Source organism: Rutilus rutilus (genome assembly GCF_951802725.1).
Source record: "Rutilus rutilus genome assembly, chromosome: 20".
In the NCBI taxonomy this organism is placed as follows: domain Eukaryota; kingdom Metazoa; phylum Chordata; class Actinopteri; order Cypriniformes; family Leuciscidae; genus Rutilus; species Rutilus rutilus.
The window spans coordinates 31774265-31795432 of record NC_140225.1 but is presented as its reverse complement, the minus strand read 5'-3'; the positions used below and the strand labels follow the sequence as shown (position 1 = coordinate 31795432).

The 21168-nt window shown below is 40.9% G+C and overlaps 1 protein-coding gene across 1 annotated transcript in view; it reads left to right on the top strand.

Moving 5' to 3' along the window:
• The window catches only part of LOC311279340 (exportin-5-like), a 50318-nt gene extending 45492 nt beyond the window's left edge, over positions 1 to 4826 (top strand). Inside the window, exon 33 of the mRNA XM_084390760.1 lies at positions 4331 to 4826. Within this exon, the coding sequence (XP_084246886.1) occupies positions 4331 to 4480 (150 nt within the window). The 3' untranslated portion in view covers positions 4481 to 4826. The remainder of the gene's footprint in view (positions 1 to 4330) is intronic.
• The last annotated feature ends 16342 nt before the right edge of the window (positions 4827 to 21168 follow it).

The following is a 21168-nucleotide window of genomic DNA, read 5'->3' as shown; positions in this document are numbered from 1 at the left end:
TCGAAATCGAAGGAACACTTCAGTAAGAGAATTTTTATTTGGATTATCATATGTTTAATTCAAATTTTAAATATGATGGTGGTTTGAGCATTATTGAGCACTAAAAACACGTTATGTAGCCTATGTTTCAGAATACTGACACACACAGAATTGCATAGAAATCGCACAGAAAAGTCCAAGTATGCCTCACAGAAGTAATATGACTTATGGCGTTCCAGGAAATCCCTAATAAGCTGAATAAAAAGAAGATAGAAATGCTTTGACTTATTAAATCTGAAGACAATGAACACACAGCTGTGACAATATATGGTTTATCTGTGTTCTTCAAGCCATTTCGGTTATTTTCATAAGAATAAAGTATATTTATAATGCAATGCTAATCGATATAGCATTAATTACAGTATAAAATACTTCAAAATAATAAAATGTCTGCCTCTGCCATTCTGTGAAAAGAAGCCACTTCATATCCCAAATGGAATTCATTTCAAACACTCAACTGATGTTATGAAGTGAGTTTGAAGTAAAAACATGTAATGTTTGGAGTGTTTTGCTTCTCAAATGCACATCATAAGTTACTCAAACTCACAGCGCTTGCACCTGCCTATATTTCATTTACCTTTTTTTAAACCCGTTTCAGTAAAAAGTTCACAGAGACTGGGACAGCAGAAAGTGCACCCTGTTTGTTTTCTTTATTTTACAAAAGCAAAAAAAATAGTGAGAGGACACAAATAAACATAGACACTTAACAGTTTCGAATAATGTGTATCTGTATGACCAAAAACGACAGAGTCTCTTTCGCACTAAGAATGCACTTGTCTGCATTCAATAAAACCGATGGGCCTGTAACGTCTCGGTTACATAGGCAACCTTGTTTTTTTAAGTCAAGTCACTTTTATTTATATTGCGCATTATACAATACAGATGGTTTCTGTTATATTTCTCTATATGTGGCCGAGCGGTTATTTGGGGGCTTGCCAATGTATTCCATTTCTCTTATACATAAAATAAGCTTGACCAGAATTCTTGTGGAGAGAAGAATTTATTGAAGGTTGTAGTGTAGCAATTCTTCAGCAGCGATGTTAGCATGTCATCCTTCAAATAATCTTAAACAAAAGTTCTGTCTGTGGAACAGAACTTTATACATAAAGGCAAATTGTCTACAAACAATAGAAAACTGTTAGGACCTCCCACAGGAGATTGATCTGAGCTGATAGCATCTGAGGCACAGTCACAAATGTAAATGCATCTGAATAAAAATGACTGAAAATACTCTGAATCTTTCATTTCAAAGCAGCTTTATAGTGATAAACAGGAAAATAATGATTCAGTGATGCAAACAGAATAAAATTCTGATGTAAAGCAGCTGTAATAGACTATTCTAAACAGTCACTATTCAGTTGAAATCAGTTCAGTGTTGATTCAGCTTGGTTCAGTAACTGTGTGAAGTTCTTCAATGATAATTCAGTTCATCTAAAAAGCAGCTCTGGAAAACCAGTGATTTCATCTTCCAGCTCAGTTCAGTTCTCCACTAGTGTCAGTGCAGTCAAGTCAGTAGTAAAGCCAAAAGGCAACAGTGGGAAGGAACTCAAACTCCATTGGTGACAGAAATGGAGAAACATTTGTTGGGAGAAACCAGAAACAGTCTGGGGCGCAAGTTCTCCCCTGGTCAGACGAATGAACATGGTGCGGTTTAATTACAGGCTACATCACAAGTCAGATTGTGGATTGAAATCATTCAAAATATTTCATCCAGTTCCTTCTGCTTGAAGATTGGTATATGTCATGACAGCATTTGGTGGGAGGGGAGTTGAAGCTGCCCATAGGGGTCTCTGCAGAGAACTTGTCTGGTTCTTGTGGACTTCTGAGGATCTGTGTCGAAGACTGTCTAGTCTACGTCAGTAGATGATGCTATAGGAATATCCTCCAGGTGTGATGATTGTCTGAAGCTGGTATAGAACAATGTCAGTTCATTTGCTAATGGCGCTAACTCCACCCTCTCAGACACCATGTCATCAGGGAACCTATATAACCAAGATGTTTCCTTTCATGGGTTCACTCAATGCTGCATCAGGAGTCACACATCCAAAATATAAAACCTGATGAAAGTGTGTGAAGATGCCTAGCCTGCCGCCACACAAATATTTTCCAAAGGTGCACCCTTAGAAAACACCTGTGAGGAAACTAGTAGATTGACCCTAACTTAGGTTGCAACAACTAAACTGGAAGAAATATCCACATAAGATGAGTTCATCAATAAGGTCTGCAAATCATCAATCCACCTAAAGCAGAAGTCCTGGTGTCCTCTGTCTTGCTGAGTTTAGCTCCAACTTGCATTAACACACCTGCCTGGAAGTTTCTAGTATGCCTAGTAAGACCTTGATTAGCTGGTCCAGGTGCATCTAATTGGGGTTGGAGCTAAACTCTGCAGGACCATTGCCCTCCAAGAGAAGGATCGAACACCCCCGACTTAAAGGATGTTAAAACCATCAACAAATTTACCTTAAGAGTCAGACTTCTCTCAGAAGCTGACTCCAGTGGTTCCACTGAAGGCCTTGTCCAACCTTTTAAAGCAAGCTATCGATAATGTAGATCCCAAAAAGAAACAAAAGCCGAACGAAAAGGTCTTACATGTCTCGTCCCACATGAGATGGGAGAAAAGCAAATGCTATCGATTGGTACACGCCCAGCAGCAATTGCCGCTACTTACACCTTAAGAGGCCACAGAAAATCGCTCCTGAAAGAATGTCACCAGGGATTCAGTTGGATCAGGGTTGCGTGTCAACACTTAAACTCATACAGCCTCTTTTTAGAGGGAACTCTGGCATACAGAATTCTGTCTATAACCTCAGAATCTATCGGAGAGCCCCACTCTTAAGGCAATCCAAAACATTTCCACATCCTAGGCTGGGGATGCCACACACTGCCCCGGGCCTAAGAGTATGTTTACACAACAATATACTAAAAACAGATGACAACGTTTTCAAAGCGATCATCGGTCACACGGATATGCAAAGACTACTAAAAACATGATTTATGCTGCCAGGCCAGTAGTTGGCGATGTCACTTTGTAAAGAAGCACACCCATGCTGCCTATAGACTGAAGACGCATGAGCATGACGTCAACGTTTTAACAAAATCAAGTTTTTGTTGTTTACATGGAGACGGTAAAGGTATCGTTTTCAAAAGCCTTAGCACTTTGAAACCTGTCTTTAAAAACTCCCCTTTTGAGGCCCCCAAAACGCTGTCATGTAAATTAAAGGTCAAATCGCATAAAAGGTTTTCCGATTTTAGTTGAAAATTGAATCCGGTAAACATCCCCTAAGACAGTAAATTGGTTTTAATAGGAATCTCCCAAGGAGGCTCCTTAGGGAGAGACACAAGATAAAAAATTGTGTCAACCACTTGTGATCCGTCCGATCAAACGCATCTAAATACCAAGTGTAAGCAGGGCCAATGTGATCCAAAACAACATGAAAGTTGGAGTGGGCTGTTTTTACTTGGGCCTTTATGCAACCTCCCGGAACACCCTACAGTGGCAGTACTGCTTAGCAATTTGTTAAAAATAATTAAGAACACTCTTGAATTGTAGAGCAGCGTCCTAGAAATCACCCAAAACATCCTAGCAACAATACAGCAATAAGCTGAAAACCCAGAGTGCAACATTCAGGTTGCTCCATAGGGAAATTGGTTGTTAACAATAACTTACAAAACTTTAAAGACAGATCTGTTGGTTCTTGGATCCAAAGGTTCTTAATCAATGGTTTATGCTTTTTGAATCCATTCAGTTTACATTATTCCCTCTAATAATCATGTTTTACAGTGGAATTTATTCAGAAAAAACTACATTACCCATGATGCTGTACTGAAAATTCTAACACTTCTATCAGGTTTTATAATTTGGATGTGTGACTCCTGATGCAGCGTTTAGTGAACAGGGAACATCTTGGTTATAGGTTCCCTGATGACATGGTGTCTAAGAGGGCGATGTTAGATGTTAAAAAAAATCTAATCTAACCTAATCATCCACATAATCATAGAACCTAATCATCCACATGGACCATTGGTGCTTGGACCCTGATGATGTTAACCTGTATCGCTCAGCCCTAATCATTCACACAGTTGAACTTAGAAATATGAAAACATGAAAACAAAATATGAAAGCTTTATTTTTTTTAATACAAAATTGGTCTTAAATTCGCATTAAAAATGTCCTGGTCTGCTAAAACGATGTAATATTTTTGATTTATTATATGCATTTTCATTTTATTAAAATGTTGACATTTGATTGAAAACCTTTAATCAATTGGTCCATTTGTGTGTGTGCTGATAGAAACCCCTAGGACAGCAGTTCAAGAAGGAAGTACACATCCGAAACTTTCCATCTCTGTTTAAGAAGCCAAAGCCTACGAAAGATATGCTGGAGAACACTGATTCTGCAGGTCTGATCGCTCTATTCTCTCCTGACCATGACCATTGCTGAGGGAACCACAGCTTTACAACACCCTCACTTCATTGAGCCTCTTGAGTGTAGTACAGTATCCAGTCTGAAAGGCCTTTGGCAATGCTGGTTTATTCAAATTAGGGAAAGACAACAAGAATGTAATTTGGGTGTTCATTGTTTATCTTTTTTTTTTTTTTGTATGGATTTATGTACTGGATCTGTATAATTGTTTAAAGAATATTAAAATCTTTCTGTCAGAGTTCCTTATTAAAAAACATTTTTTGAAAAAGATTAAGAAGTTTTGTTAATTATACAGTACCATACCAGACTATGTAAAAAGTGTTCATTTATACTCTTCAGTTTTTAATAAATGTATACCTGGACAGTTTTCAGTGATTTAATTAAATCTTTCCTCAGTTGTGAAATGTAAAGTCTTTACATTTATAAAATATTATAAATACTGTAGTAAAATATTTTATTACAGTGACAAGCCTATATATTGTGTTAGAAATTCTTAAACCGGGTGTCCCCAACACCTGCAATATTATCCTCAGGTGACTCCCTCTCTGACCGTGTTGGTAACCCCTGACGCCTAAGAATAGCTAATCCGACCGCATTGGAAAACCAAATGCCTAAGACTAGAAATACTAGTATTCTGATCGCATAAGATGCCTAAGAATTATAGCTATCTGACCACATCAGTAACCCCAGATGCCTAAGAGCCTCACGTTGAGTCGGATGACATCTCGCCTCCTATAAACACTATCACTGTTGGGAATAAGGTCTCTTGTGTTTCACTAACCTGCAGTAACCAGTAGGGGTGTAACGGTTCACAAAATTCACGGTTCGGTTCGATACGATACACTTGTGTCACGGTTCGGTACGTTTTCGATACAGCAAAAAGAAAGAAATGCCAGAGAAATTTCCTTGATTTTATTTTTTTTATTAAAACTACAATATTACATTTCATTTTTTCCAAGGAGCTGTTTTGTTGTATATGCTCCTAAGAAGAGTCAATTATAGCTCCAGAATTGCTCAAAGTAAAAAAAAAAAAACATACTTTATGATGGTAGTAGTTATAAACAAAGGTTTATTTTAGTTCAGATTAACATTTGAGGGCAGCAATTGTATTCATAATGTCAAAATAAAACCGGCGTAATGTTACTTGAAGGCATTATAGCCTACTATTCCTGCCAAACGGTTGCAGTTAGTGTTACTACAGTAAATCCATGGTGAATGTTGCAGATCTGTGGACACTGGATAGTTCATTCATGGCACAATGTTTCTTCCTGGTTTTTACGTCAGCGCTAATTGTGTAAATGTGAATGTTTCTCACTAGATCGCGCAGCGATGTTATTACTTATGTGGCGAATTCAAATGATTTCTTAACTGGATCTCTTATTAGCGCTGTGTAGTAACAGTGTCGCATGATCACGATCGGCTCGCGCTGCACTGGTCCAAACTGATCAACGGTCCTTCAACCACACAATAACGAGCAGTTTCGTTCCGTTTGCATTACGTTTGCCATTTGATGTTGGGCAATGTTGTGGTCGCGCCGGCGTCTCTTACATTATGAATGCGCTTGCCACGCGCGACCCGCCTACATTTGAAATAATGAAATTTTGGTCAGCAGGAAAAATGGTCCAACAAACCGTTCGGTTTGAAAATGCGTACCGAAAACCGAACCGAAAGCCTCGTACCGAACGGTTCAATAAGAATACGTGTATTGTTACACCTCTAGTAACCAGACAGACTCCAGACAATACCTTCGAATATGCTTTAATCACGTCCGGAGGATCTCAGACCAATTTCAGAGAGAATCCCACCAGCAAAAAGAATACAACAGTTTTTATAGAATAGGAGCATGACAAAGGTGACATGATTCATTACATGATTTTTCTGATTGGTTCTTTATATGTATAATTCAGCAAACCCTTTACTAGATAAAAGCAAATCTAGATTTCTTGATTACTTCATCTTGTTATTCAAAGTCCTGAGTTTATATACTTAGACAACTGTCTAGTTTTATTTTCCCTTTTGATATGTGGTCATGATTCCGACACACTTTGGCCCAAGTGTTGGGGAAATTTTCAATAGCATATAAATGTTAATCCTGCAAGAAAAAGGTTAATCCCCCCCTCTGATCGTTTCTCTCACATGATCATCATCCTTAATTCTTCAAATTAATTGTACATGCTTGCATGTTTTACATGCTCTTTACTAGGGGTGTGACTAGACCCTTATCTCACGAGACAAGACACAAGATTTTGTTCACGAGAATGAGACGAGACAGATTTTTACACAATATTTTATAGAAATACTCTGACAAAATTCATGACCTGTAAAAATAGTCTACAGGTGCATTTTGAAATGTTTCAACTAATAATCTTGTGTAAAGTGTCATTTCAGTTCTACTTTGAGTATGAACTATCAAAGCATTGAAAGACAACAATATACAAGCATTGTAAAAGGTTTTGCCACAAACTCAACTGACTTGCTTCTCTCCTGTATAATTTCACATGAGTCTCTTCAGACCTTATTGTATATGAATTATGAACTTCCAGAACTTCTGATTGAGGCTGTGTGTGACGACCTAATTGAACTCTTCCACAAATTGAACATAAAAATCTAAATCAGGGAGCTCTCGTTTTACTTTCACTTTCGGATTCGCAATCGCACGTACTCCGTGTATAGGGAGCCGCGGTGCTGAGCGTGCATTCTACAAGATACATTTATCAGACACTTAGGCTCTGTTGCACAATGAATCCTACTGCCGGGTTTTACAGTAGTTTTGTGAATGCAACGCCGGTGTGTCGATCTTATCTGCAACGAAGCGATCCACAGACCTAATGTCTTTCAGAACTTTAAACAAAATTAAAAGCTCACAATTCATTTAAAAATAAAACATTCCTGCAAAAACATTCTCGTACTTTTATTTTGAAGGCAAAATCATTAAAGTGATTGTGAGTAACTGTTGCTGTCATGACAGATCTATTTCAGAACCAGCCGCGATCAAAATAATCTGGCTGCGGGCGCAGGCCAGATATTATTGCTGGCGGGGCCGCCTGTTGCCGACCCCTGGGTTACAGCATTAAGAGATTATCCTCTTTTCAGTTTACATACTTGAAATGTTTTCAAATGAATCAGTAACTAATCAAATCATGATATCAATATCAATACTCAGCCCTATAGTTTGATTGACCTTGAATAAAAAACAAAAACATCACACATAGATTCTTCTGTTAAGCTCAAACCTTAAGTCCACATCTTTTTCCGGGTGCTTTATTACAAGACGTTGCAATGGACTTTCCCTTGTTGGCAAGGGAGGGCCGTTACTAGCACGTGCACGTGATCCCTCACTTGATGTTGTGTGGGGTTGCTGAGGCTGGTTGGTGTAGTTTAAGGTGAGAGGCTTGAACCCAGATGTCACACTCTCCAACCATTTTGCTGATCATTTCAAGACTTTCCTAGTCTTCTAGCATTTTAGTCGATCACGATTCGGGAGAGGACGCTGGCGCACTGTGGCTGCCGCTTCTCCTTCAGCGCGTGAAAGTGTTTGTTGTTGGCTGATGTTAAATCGGCTGATATCTGCTATTATGCCTTGCAGTATTTTATTTATTTTTTTACTGGCATTACTTGGAGTCTACAGCACTATTCACTTCAACCTTCCGGAGAGCAGCATGCTCAAATACTCTGCCACTGAACTTTTACAACTCCGTCACTCTGTGACTCCGGTCACTGGTGTTTCGCAAGTACATTTGCGATCGCTACAACTTCTCCGGCGACCTAAGTACATTCATCGTGGCTCCCGCCGAAATCTGAATTCAAGCGGAGCAGATATAAATACAGTTTGGTCTCAGAGGCGTTTGGATCGTCGCCATTTATCTGCGCGTCATGCCTGCTCTGCTAACTTCTCCTACCTTCACAAGACGACTTCACCCAGTTGTGATGTCCGCCTTGAGACAATCAGGTTTGCTCATCTGAACACTCGCTCCATAAACAACAAAGCGGCTTCACTTTGTGACATTGTGTTGGACAAAAAACTTGACTTTTTCTGCCTTTGTGAAACTTGGCATCAGCCTAATGACTATCTCAATCTAAATATGTGTGCTCTGCCTGGCTACACTTTTCTTGACCGGCCGCGCTTCACTGGCCGCGGTGGCGGTCTTGCGGTCATTTATAGGTCTGATGTCACAGTAACTGAGATTTCACTGCCTTGCTTTTCATCATTTGAATGCTTGGCTTTCAAGCTGACTGGTCTTTCATCAGTTCTTGTGTTGATTATCTATCGTCCTCCCAAACTTAACTCTGAATTTTTCTCTGAATTCACTGAGTGTTTGACACTTGCCAGTGCACTCTGTCCGGCAATTCTTTTAACTGGTGATCTAAATGTTCATGTTGACAATCTGGCTTGCAATAATGCTGTGTGCCTCATGGATGCACTAGAATGCTTTAACTTCACTCAGCATGTTAACTTCCCGACACATAAACACGGTCATATATTAGATTTGGTCTGCACTTCAGGAGTATCCATTGATCAACTTGAGTGTACTGATGTATGTATAAGTGATCACAAGCTCCTCACGTTCAATTTGACTCCTCCTTCTTTGCAGACTGTGAAAGATCGTGTTATCTGCTTCAGGAAAATCCGTGATATTGATCTTGATCTTCTTAGTCATACTGTGGCTGACTTACCAGTTGCGGCCTCTACCGACCAGTATAATGCTGCTTTTACATCTATTCTGGATGAGTTTGCTCCTTTAAAAAAACGTGCTGTGTCTTTTAAAAGATCATCTCCTTGGTACACATCTGAGTTGCGCAAATTGAAGGCGTTAGGCAGGCAACTGGAGCGGAAATATAAAAAATCGGGTCTGACAGTTCATAGATTGATGTTTGATCAACATCAGATTGAGTATTACAATGCTCTCAAAGCTGCAAAAGGTGCATATTATTCTACTATTATTAGTAGCAACATTTCAAATCCCCGTGTTCTGTTTAGAACAGTCAATAATCTAACTAAACCACCCAGTGACTTTAACTGTTCCACCATTGAGCAGTGTAATGAATTACTCAATTTTTTTTCAACTAAAATTGAGAATATTCATAATGTTATTTCCTGTGAGGATGCTCCTGAGCTTGCTGAGGTGCATCCTCCTAATCTCTCTAGTCCAGCTTTTTCAAGTTTTAATGCTGTTGACTTTGATTCAATCTCTAAACTTGTCTTGTCAATGAACTCTACTACTTGCATACTTGATCCACTACCTACAACTGTTTTAAAACATTGTCTTCCTGTCATTTTACCACACATCACTGTTATTGTTAATGCTTCGCTCAATACAGGGATTGTCTCTTCTGCTTTAAAAATGGCTGCGATTACACCTGTTCTTAAAAAAGCTGGGAGTGACATCACCGATATGTCAAATTATCGACCGATCTCTAATTTACCTTTTCTGGCAAAAGTGCTCGAGCGTGTGGTTGCTGGCCAACTCCATATTCATCTCCGTACAAATAGTCTTTTAGAAAGATTTCAATCCGGGTTTAGATCTGGACACAGTACAGAGACTGGTCTTGTCAGGGTTCTGAATGATCTCCTCGTTATAGCTGACTCTGGGGCTTGTGGCATTTTGGTCATGCTAGACCTTACTGCTGCATTCGATACCATATGTCACGGTATATTATTGGACAGACTGCAAAAGTGGACTGGTCTGTCTGGAACTGTTTTGAACTGGTTCAGATCTTACCTCTCAGATCGCTCCCAATTTGTCTACCTGGGTTCTAACAGGTCTCAAACTATTCCTTTGTGTCAGGGTGTCCCTCAGGGGTCAGTTTTGGGTCCTGTTTTATTCAGTATCTATATGCTGCCTCTCGGGCAGATCATTCAGAAGTATGGCCTAAGCTATCATTGTTACGCAGACGACACCCAGATTTATATCAGCTCTCAACCTGATTTTAATTCTTCCTCTTCGAAACTGTCTGATTGTTTGCTGGAAATCAAAGGGTGGATGAAACTCAATTTTTTAAAACTAAACTGCTCCAAAACGGAAGTCTTATTAATTGGAACTTCAGTGAATGTTGGTAAATGTAAGGATTTTAGAATCTCAGTTGACAATATCCAGCTGTCCCCTTCTGACCAGGTTCGTAATCTGGGTGTGATCTTTGATGCCCAGCTTACTTTCAATTCACATTTTAAAAATATAACGAAGGTGGCTTTTTTTCACCTGAGGAACATTGCACGTATTAGACCGTTTCTCTCTAGGCCTGATGCAGAGAGGCTTATCCATGCCTTTATCACATCGAGACTTGATTATTGTAATTCTCTTTTTGTGGGTCTACCAGCAAACTCTATTAAGAGGTTGCAATATATCCAAAACTCAGCCGCACGCGTCTTGACTCACACATCCTCACGCCATCACATTACACCAGTGCTCCAGCAATTACATTGGCTTCCAGTTCAGTCACGTATTGATTTTAAAATTCTGATTTTAACTTATAAAGCTGTACATGGGTTGGCTCCGGATTACATCTGTGATTTGGTTACACCATCCATTCCTGCTCGTTCTCTCCGCTCTGCTGTCTCTCTCTGTCTGTTTCAGCCTCGTTTTAAATTAAAAACTATGGGGGGAAGAGCCTTTTCCTGTATTGCGCCAAAGTTATGGAATACTTTACCTGCACCCATCAGAAATGCTCCTTCTGTGGATTGTTTTAAGAAATTTCTTAAGACTCATCTTTTTACTACTGCTTTTAATTTATAAATTATTATTATTTTTTTTATTATTATTATTATTATTATTTTTATTTATTTATTTATTTTTTTTTTTTTTTATATACACTTGTTCTGATGCAATGTTGATTGTTTGATTATTTTGCTTTGTATCCTGTAGCGCTTTGAGTTTGAGAAAGGCGCATTATAAAATAAATTTATTATTATTATTATTTCCTAAGATCACAAACCGCACCCACTGGTCCTTATGGTGGATAAGGTCCTGGTCCACTGGTCCATTTCCTGGCTGCTATCACCTGTGATTAAGTACTTTTGTTAGTGACAACATGTATTAACTCATGTGCTTACCTGGTTGTCCTTTTTGGTGTGACCTTCTGGAAATTGCATGTGGGCTGAGGGCTGTCCTGGCTCTTTTTGGGCTCTCATGCTTCCATTGCCATCAATACAATGAGTAGGGCTTGAACCCATGTCATTCCTATTTTCTGCCAGGCACAATTTTGGGTTTTATCATCTGATTTGCATACTCACTATTTATTTTTCCACCTTGTGGATGATAGGCACAATTAATTTTAAAGCAGGGAGTCTGGAGCCTTAAAGGGGTGATTGATAATGATTTCACTTTTCTAACTTTAGTTAGTGTGTAATATTGCTGTTTGAGCATAAACAACATCTGCAAAGTTACAACGCTCAAAGTTTTAAAGAAACCGTTTTTTAAGGACCACAACAAACAGCTGATAGGGACTCCACAAGATTCCTCCTGGGTTAGTGACATCACAAACCCTAAAATTTACATAAATCCTGCCCCCGGGAACACGCAGTCCATGTTGAGAAGAGGAAGAGTTGTTGTAATACAGCACATTTGTGAGTCTGCTCAAGCTGTCGCATCCGTCTTTTCACATGCAATACAGTACGTAACACAAATGCAATAGCATGTCACTCTTTAGGCATCTTACACGGTTCCCACACAAGCGATTTTATAGATTATCATGACAGAATATGCTAATCAAAGACTTGAAGATATTAACTCCACATCAGCAACGTAAATTAAACAACTAACCATTCAGAAACGTCCTGTTGCATTCTACATGTAGTCACTTCTTGAGTCTCTCCATCATTGTCCAACTCTTTTTTTAGTGCTTGTCTGCGTGAGGTAATCAGAGATGCTAACACACACAAGCTCTTGAACCTCTGCCCTCTGTGCCAGGAGCAGCAGTGCATTTGCATTTAAAGGGACACATACAAAACGACAGGTTTTTGCTTACCCTCAAAAAGAGACAATTTTAACATGCTGTAAAAAATAATCAGTTGGGTATTTTAAACTAAAACTTCAAATACACACTCTGGGGACATCAGAGACTTATTTTACATCTTGTGAAAAGGGGCATTATACCACCCCTTTAAGTTGGCTTGGTTCCCGAGTTACGCCCTGTCAAACATCCACAGGAGTTGGGGCTCCAGACCCCCCTCCCCCCACGGCCAGAGTATGGAGCCCCAACACGGTTTCCTCTCCGAGTTAATCCCGATGAAACCTGGACAGGAAGTGGCGGTATCTCGGGACCAGAAGGTTTCCGGGGCTCAAGACTCTCGGGTAAGTAGAGTCCCTCTGGGACCTCTCCATGGCTAGAGTCTCAAGCCCCAAGGTGGCTTCCTTCTTGATCTACACTCCAAGATACTTTTGGAGAAAACAGGCTATATCTCGAGAAGGGAATCACAGTGGCTCGGCCCTCCGGGTGGAAACAGGCTATATCTCGTCACAGTGGCTCGGCCCTCCGGGTGGTGAGAAGTCCTTCAATGGGTTAAATTGTGTCTCCTGCGAGATGTACTGTAGGTTTTACCTAACAAAACCACTGTAGTTATGAAATATAACCCATAAATTGATTGTCCACAGACAGCCTACAGGGGCCCTGTCAAATAAGTTACAGCCAGGACTTCACCAACAGAGCATCAGACATGTATTGTAGCTTTGTGGATGGTCCCAGACGCTTCCAGGGAATCAGACAATAGAAGCTGGGTTCAGGGGTGGTGTACCCATGAGATTGGCTGGAAGGTGACACATAGGCTCTTAAGCCTGTTTTATGCTTCTGCGTCGAACTGCCGCCGTAGCTACGTCGTAGGCTGTGTGTAGCGCGCGTACCCTACGGCGTACCCTGACGTGCACCTCTCCAAAAATGTAACAACGCGTCAATTCTACGCGGACACAAGCGCTGTGATTGGTCTTCCAGAACCCCTCCCTCGGGGTTTCACACGCTCCCTAGGTACGCGTCAACGCGGACAACGACACAGAAGTATAAATTAAAACCAACACGTTGCCTACGGCGTATAGGCTCCGGCGTAGGTCCGACGCAGAAGTATAATGAGGCCTTTAGTGGACCACTGTAACCCATTTGAAAATAGAAATCCACAAGGGTCCCTTTGGACCCTCTTTGCAGGGAACACGGGCATTTTATGCGTGGGTTGGGGGAGTACCTGGATTATTTCCTAACATGTACAGCGCTTAGAGCATGTAGCAAGATCAATATCATAAAATAAACTTTGTTGCAAGCAGAGAATCAGAACCAAATACATATTGTGCACAAGTTTTATTAACTAAATCACAAACATAACTAAACTAAACACATACATACATGCATAGGTAAAATGGTGAGTCACAGAATGGAACCGGAAGCAAGAAATGGAACTATGGGAAAGATCACCACATCAACCCGAAGTAGCAGCAGTAGAGGCCAGAAGAGGAGAAAGAAGGAAGAGCTTGTGTAGCGACCGTTTAAAGCCTGAGAAAGGTCCCACCTTTCAGGGTTGGCTCAACCAATAAGAAAGGGGGAATTTCCAAGCGGGAGATTCCTCTGTTGGTAGGATTTATGACTCTTTGTTTTAAGCGTGCTCCTTTGCATTTGCAGCTGGATTGGTTGCTGATGAAGAAACTATGAAAGATTCTTGTAATACTAATATGTTGCGAAGCTATCAACATATCATATACACGATAATTTCGATCTTCAAAGTACCAATTTATAGAGACCAAACATGGTATAGGTGGCCGTTGATTCTATTGTAAAATACACAGCATCAACAAAATAATAGTATTAAAAGACATTACACAAGACAGTAAATCATTCAAAAACATTTCTGGGATGCATGCTCATTTATAGATCAGTTCGTCAATAAATCAATGCAGGAAAGTCTGTTTTAATGTCTGTAGGTGTAATAAAAACATCTTATCTGATCGTCAACTGAAACCTTTCCTGCTCTCTTGTCTCTTTTGGGGGGGATGTTTCATTCCTAAGAGTGGGTTTGAAGCTTATTTGTTAAATGTAACAAATAGTTATGTGTCTGATTGTCTCAGTCATTACAGCTACAGTATCATGAAATCAGTAACACTTTGCAATAAGGTTTCATTAGTTAAATTTGTTACCATGAACTAATAATGAACTGCACTTCTAGAGCATTTATTAATCTTAGTTAATCTTAATTTCAGCATTTACTAAAACTATTAAAATCAAAAGTTCTATTTGTTAACAGTTAATGCACTGACTGACATAACAAACAAACAATTAACAGGTGTATTATTAACAAATACAGTAAAAAATGTGTTGCTCATGGTTAGTTCATGTTAGTGAAGACTCGTGGCAAACTGCTGCTGAGTACATAGCGCTGCAAAGGAAACTCTGCCTACCACTTCACCTCCGTCAAATGCTTCCGCCAAAAAAATTTATATAATATTTTTTTTTATTATTATTGTTAGTGGCAATAGTGTAGAAGTGTAGTGTTATCTATTATAATATTTATAAAAATTATAATTATTATTTACAATTATCAGAGAGGGGCACAATACATTTTGAGACAATTGGGTTACTGGGCGCCAGCAAGTCCCGAACAACAAGTCAGTCCATCTCCTAAAACCAAAAAGACTAACACACACTGCCTGTTCAAGGCTGGATTTGGCCAGGCTCTAACTATAGACAGGAGAGTATTCTCAAAACATCAATATAATACGTTCTTTTTCTCAAGGAGAGAACACTTTAGTCTAATTGGAAAAGTAAGGCTTTAACTGAGAAATGGTCCCTTAAATTATTGACTTCAATGACCATAGTTCCCTTTTGTTCAGTCACTACGAGTTACGTCTGTGAATGACGAAATGGGGGTTTCGCTTAGAAGCCTATCACCTTCGAGTTTTAGAAAACAAGCCAATGGTATGGAAAATGCCTTGGGTCTGTGGAATTTGCATGCCACAACTCCACCCCACCACGTGGGTATAAAAGGAGGAGCGGTAGCAATCTCGCATTTTGTTTTCGCTTCGGAGCCAAGAGTAATCTTCACTCCCCAAGCCATTCTGAGATCTTCTCTCTTCACTCTTCTATACGAGCTACTCTCCAGGTGTTGTTGTGACGGCGAATTCCAGCGAGTTCACATTGCCTGCTGATCTGTGCAGTGATCTACCAGTCGTGTGTTTCTACCTGGGCGCTTCAGCACTCTGCAGAGTTTTCCCTCTCACAAAAGAGCTTGCGCGTGGCACGTCTTTTTAAAGATGTCTCGCCCGTGCACATCTGGTTGCGGTCGGACTGTTTCTGAGTTTGATGGGCACAATCGCTACCTTGTGTGTTTGGGCTTAGATTTTGTGGATGAATCATGTTCTCATTGCGGGAACATGACCATCACGACACTGCGGTCGAGACTCAATGACCTCACTAGAGCGAGAGTCCCCTCATCCACACCCCAATCTATCCCCTCTACAAGAGGTGGTACTTTGGCTGGTGGACAGGGAGACCTGAGGGTGACTGTGTGGAACAAAGTGCCGACGATTCCTCCTCGGCCCACACCCCTCTCTTGCGTGTTGCAACCCGCGAGCGTTCTGGTTGATCTCACGGGTCCGTCTTCGGGCGCCCCCCGTATTTCATCCGGTGCTCCAGATGAGGAAACTATGTCCATCGCTGCATCACAGGGTGGGCTAGAGTCCTCGGGAGATGAAGACTCGGCTGTGCTGCCGCCTTCGGGCGCGCCAGAATTGTCCGAGTCAGATCCCGAGCTGACAGCCATGCTCTCCCGGGCAGCCGCGAGGATCGGGCTCAAGTGGAACCCTTCAACCCTGTCCGGCTGGATGATTGGTTTTTGGGTGCTGCGAGCCCAATACCATTCTTCCCGGAGGTGCATGAGGAGGTCACCAGGTCCTGGAAGTCTCTACTGATACTGATCATGGTACAGTAAGGAGAGGACGCTGGCGTGGCTTGTTCGCCGCTTCTCCCTTTCTCTAACTGAAAACCCTTTTCAGTGCAACAGTTGTTGTTACGAAGTATAACCTATAGCATAATGTTTATCAGTATTATATACAGTAAGTTATACTAGTGTCGCTGCTCACTAGTAAACATTGTGGATTTGTATGTGTTCTGTACGGATTGTCGGATTCCGATGACTCAAGCGGCTGTTTACCTACCAGTTTTCTATCGCTTCATGTGGATTCCCGTATCTGTTCATCACTGCCTGTTACCGTGAGGCTTTCACCAAAGTCACTGCCGATGATCGCGAGGTATCCACCCATAGTCACAGCTATTTGCTTGCTGTGTCTGTTGGCTTTCCTCTGTGCATCACGGGCATGGCTAACGACTAACAGACCACTCTCCACGACTGGCATAATGCTGAACTATTCCGCCATTCAACTTAAGGAATTCAACAACTATACCACTCCATCGTGTACATCAGTCATTAAACATCTTGGACTCCTTCGCCGGCCCCGTTACATTCACAGAAGTTGCCGTCGAAAGTTTGTTTTATCCCGGTCTGATCACAACATCCTATCCATCTGGTCTGGCGTGCGCACCGTCGCATCTCGGACACGTCATCAGGGCACCGCCACTTCGAGGACTAGTAGTGCTGAAGTTTCCATGACAACGCTACACACTGACTTGGATGGAAATCGCGGAAAACATGGAGTGGATCTCAGTCTACTTCGGCCAATACAGAGACACACTGCTGCATCGAATATCAAGATTGAACTTTTTAATGCACAATCCATCACAAACAAATCTTGCCTCATACATGATCATATTCTAGAAAAGTGTTTGGATATGATGTGCCTTACAGAAACCTGGCATCAACCAGATGTTTATTCTGTTTTAAACGAGACCTGTCCCCCTGGCTACTGCTACTTACAGAAAGCCCGCAGCACAGGGCGTGGTGGTGGTCTGGCCGTAATCCACCGAAGTGATCTGATCTTGTCCCCTATAACTCTGCCTGAGCTGTCTTCGTTTGAATGCCTAGCATTTAAATGTAAGCACCCTCTTTCTACTACGATACTTCTTATTTACCGGCCACCCAAACCAAACTCATCATTCATCCCAGAGTTGTCCAATCTTCTTTCAACTTTCTGTACAATGTCTGCTAACATCATTATACTTGGAGATATGAATATTCATGTAAACTCTTCAACCTGCCGTTTCGCAGCAGATTTCCTCCAACTACTCGACTGTTTTAATCTGACACAACTTGTCGATGCCCCAACTCATACCAGGGGCCACACTCTCGATCTAGTCATTACAAACTCTGTTTATCTCAGCAATCTTCTGGTGTATGATCCTGGGAGTTTCTGACCATAAGGCCATCTCCATGAAGATGTCTTCACCGTCCAGCCTCATCAAGCCCAAACGCCAAATCTGCTTCAGAAATCTGAAAAACATCAACCTAGAGACTATGACATCCGATCTCCAGCATCTCCTCTCTGTAAACTGTCTACCACCCATGGAATCAGTGGACTATTATAATAACACCCTCAGAAGCATTCTGGATCTTCATGCCCCGGTCAAAACCAGAACAGTCACTTTCACTCGATCAGCCCCCTGGTATACCGGTGAACTACGAAAAATGAAGGCAGCTGGGTGTGCCATTGAGAGGAGATTCAAAGCCACAGGTCTCACTGTGCACAAGCTCGCTTTCCGGGAACACCGAAAGGACTACTCAAAGTCACTTACAGAGGCACGGTCAAATTTCTACTCAAATGTCATCAGAAATAGTCCCGGAAACTCCAAACAGCTGTTCTCCACTATAAATCATCTACTCAAACCACAAACCCCCTCACTTACAGAAACTACAGAAGAGCACTGTAATACTTTTCTGGACTTTTTCAAAACAAAAATAGACTCAATTCACTCTAACTTTTCTGGATCCTCACCCCTATCCACCCTGACTATCCACTCACAGCCTGAAATTTCTGACCCCCTACATCGCTTTCCAGAAATCTCACTGCAAGAGGTTGAAAAGATAATCAAAAGGATGAAACCCACCACCTGTGCCCTCGACCCTTTTCCTACAGCTCTAGTGAAAGTAAGCACCTCTGTCCTAAGTCCTCTGATTACCACTATAATAAACCATTCCCTCCAGTCTGGCAATGTTCCATCTGCCCTAAAAACTGCCATAATCAGACCACTTCTCAAAAAACCCACCCTTGACCCAGATGTGCTTGCAAATTACAGGCCCATTTCCAATCTCCCATTCCTCTCTAAAGTACTGGAAAAAGTTGTCGCCACCCACCTCCAGGATCATCTCAAATACAACAATCTTTTCGAAAAATTTCAGTCTGGTTTCCGCTCTGCACACAGCACAGAAACAGCCCTGGTTAGAGTCACAAATGACCTACGGATGACAGCTGATGCAGGTTCACCATCCCTCCTCATACTCCTCGATCTGTCTGCTGCTTTTGATACAGTGGATCATGGCATACTCCTTAACCGGCTGCATCAAACCACTGGACTCACTGACACTGCTCTTAACTGGTTTAAATCGTACCTCACTAACAGAACAGAGTACATTTCACTTGGAAGTGCAAGGTCCCGGCAACACACAGTTACCTGCGGGGTCCCTCAGGGGTCAGTCCTTGGCCCCATTCTCTTCATCATTTACATCATCCCCCTCGGCCATGTCATTAGCCGCTATGGAGTCTCATTTCATTGCTACGCTGATGACACGCAACTGTATATGAAATCGGAAACACACACCTCTGCAATTTCATCAACACCATCTCCGTCTTCAACACTCACTGCCTGTCTGGAGGAGATAAGGGTGTGGATGAAACACAACTTCCTCCAGTTAAACAGCTCCAAAACTGAGGCAATTCTTGTTGGCACACCACATCAAACTCAGTCTTCCTCCATAACTGGATTAACTATCTCTGGTCATGACATTCCCCTATCCACAACTGTCACCAATCTTGGTGTAAGATTTGATCCACAACTCAGCTTCGAAACCCATATCAAAAACCTCTGCAAGACTTCTTTCTACCATCTCAGAAATATTGCAAAACTCCGTCCCACACTCACCTTAGCAGATGCTGAAAAACTGGTCCACACCTTTGTCTCCTCCAGACTGGATTACTGTAACGCACTTCTCATCGGGATCCCTAACAAAAGCTTGCAGAGACTACAGTATGTTCAGAACAGTGCTGCAAGGATCCTGATGAGAGTTCGAAAATACGAGCATATCACACCCATTCTCCATTCACTTCACTGGCTTCCTGTTTCCGCCAGGATTGAATATAAGGTCTCCCTTCTAACCCACCAGTGCATCTATGGAAATGCCCCCCCATATCTGAAAGAACTTCTCACACCTTCAACTACAACTCAATCCCTCCGTTCAACAAAATCAAACCGCCTCCTTCTCCCCAAGACTAAGCTCACCACTATGGGTGATCGGGCTTTCTGTTCTGCCGCTCCTCGGATTTGGAATGCCCTCCCAGACCATCTGAGAGCACCTCAAACTATTGAGACTTTTAAAAAAGAACTAAAAACATTTCTTTTTAGGAGAACCTATGACTTTTAACTATTAAATCTATTTGTATTTTATCACCCTTAAATGATCTTAACTGTAGCACTTTGAGATTTGTTCCAAATGTAAAGTGCAATACAAATAAAATCTATTATTATTATTATTATTATTATTATTATTACTGTCTTCCTGTGATCACACAAGTCTCTGTACATGAACATGGTGAAATAAAAAAGCAAACACCTTGGAAATGACAGGTATGTTAATCAGGAACTGTTTCAGGGATGGCACAAAGGTGTGTGACTGTTCAAGTCTCTGTCTTTAGATCAGTGTGCTCAATAAAATGTGCCTTTTTGTCCTTCGTTATGTATCTTTGGATTATGTTGTGTTGTAAATAATTCCAAACAATCAAAAAGCCATTATTTTAATCTCCTCATATTCTTTGTTCAAGTTCCCTCACAGTCCCACCTGATAGGGCCATTAGGGGAGGATATTTGTCTTCCCAGGTGTGAAACACATCAATATTCATGATGATTCACACCCTCCTTGCATACAGCTTTCTTACACAAAACATGTCTTACGAATTTTAAATCAATATATTGTTTTATGTGTATGAGTGGGCAGGAGGATTTTCACATAGTTTTGAAGCAAATATTGTAGGCTACATGATACAACTTTCAAAAGTCTTGTGAACAAAGAATCAATATGGGGTTTATGGCCTTATTTCAGAGACTAAATGTTTTTTTGTTTTTTTTTCACAAACCACGCATAAATTTCATCTTCTCAAAACTACAAACTTTTACATACATGCTGCTCACATATTATTGTAGCAGAGTTTGGGCTGAATACAGTGTATTCAGCCATGAAGATGTTACAAGTAACAGAAATAAGCACAAATGTCAGAACACCTCCAGCGCCCAGAAAACACCTCAGACCCCAGAGGGTTAACATAAGCCAAAATCTCAGAAACTCTGCAATGGATCAGTTTTTTCATACCGTCTCCCAGGGATAACGGGATACAAATTCTAGATGTCTTCAGATACAGAGTATAATATTTAAACACATGCAGTTAATATCTTACTATTTATTCATAACTTTTAGAGCACTTATTACTCATAACATAAAGTCTATCCCATAAAAGTTTGTCCACAACACAAAATTTCCTAATTCTCAGAGATTGCTCCCCAGGTGCATAATCCTTATCCTATTATTTATAATTTTAACAATTTTAGCATTTATTTCAAAATGAAAAAATTCATAA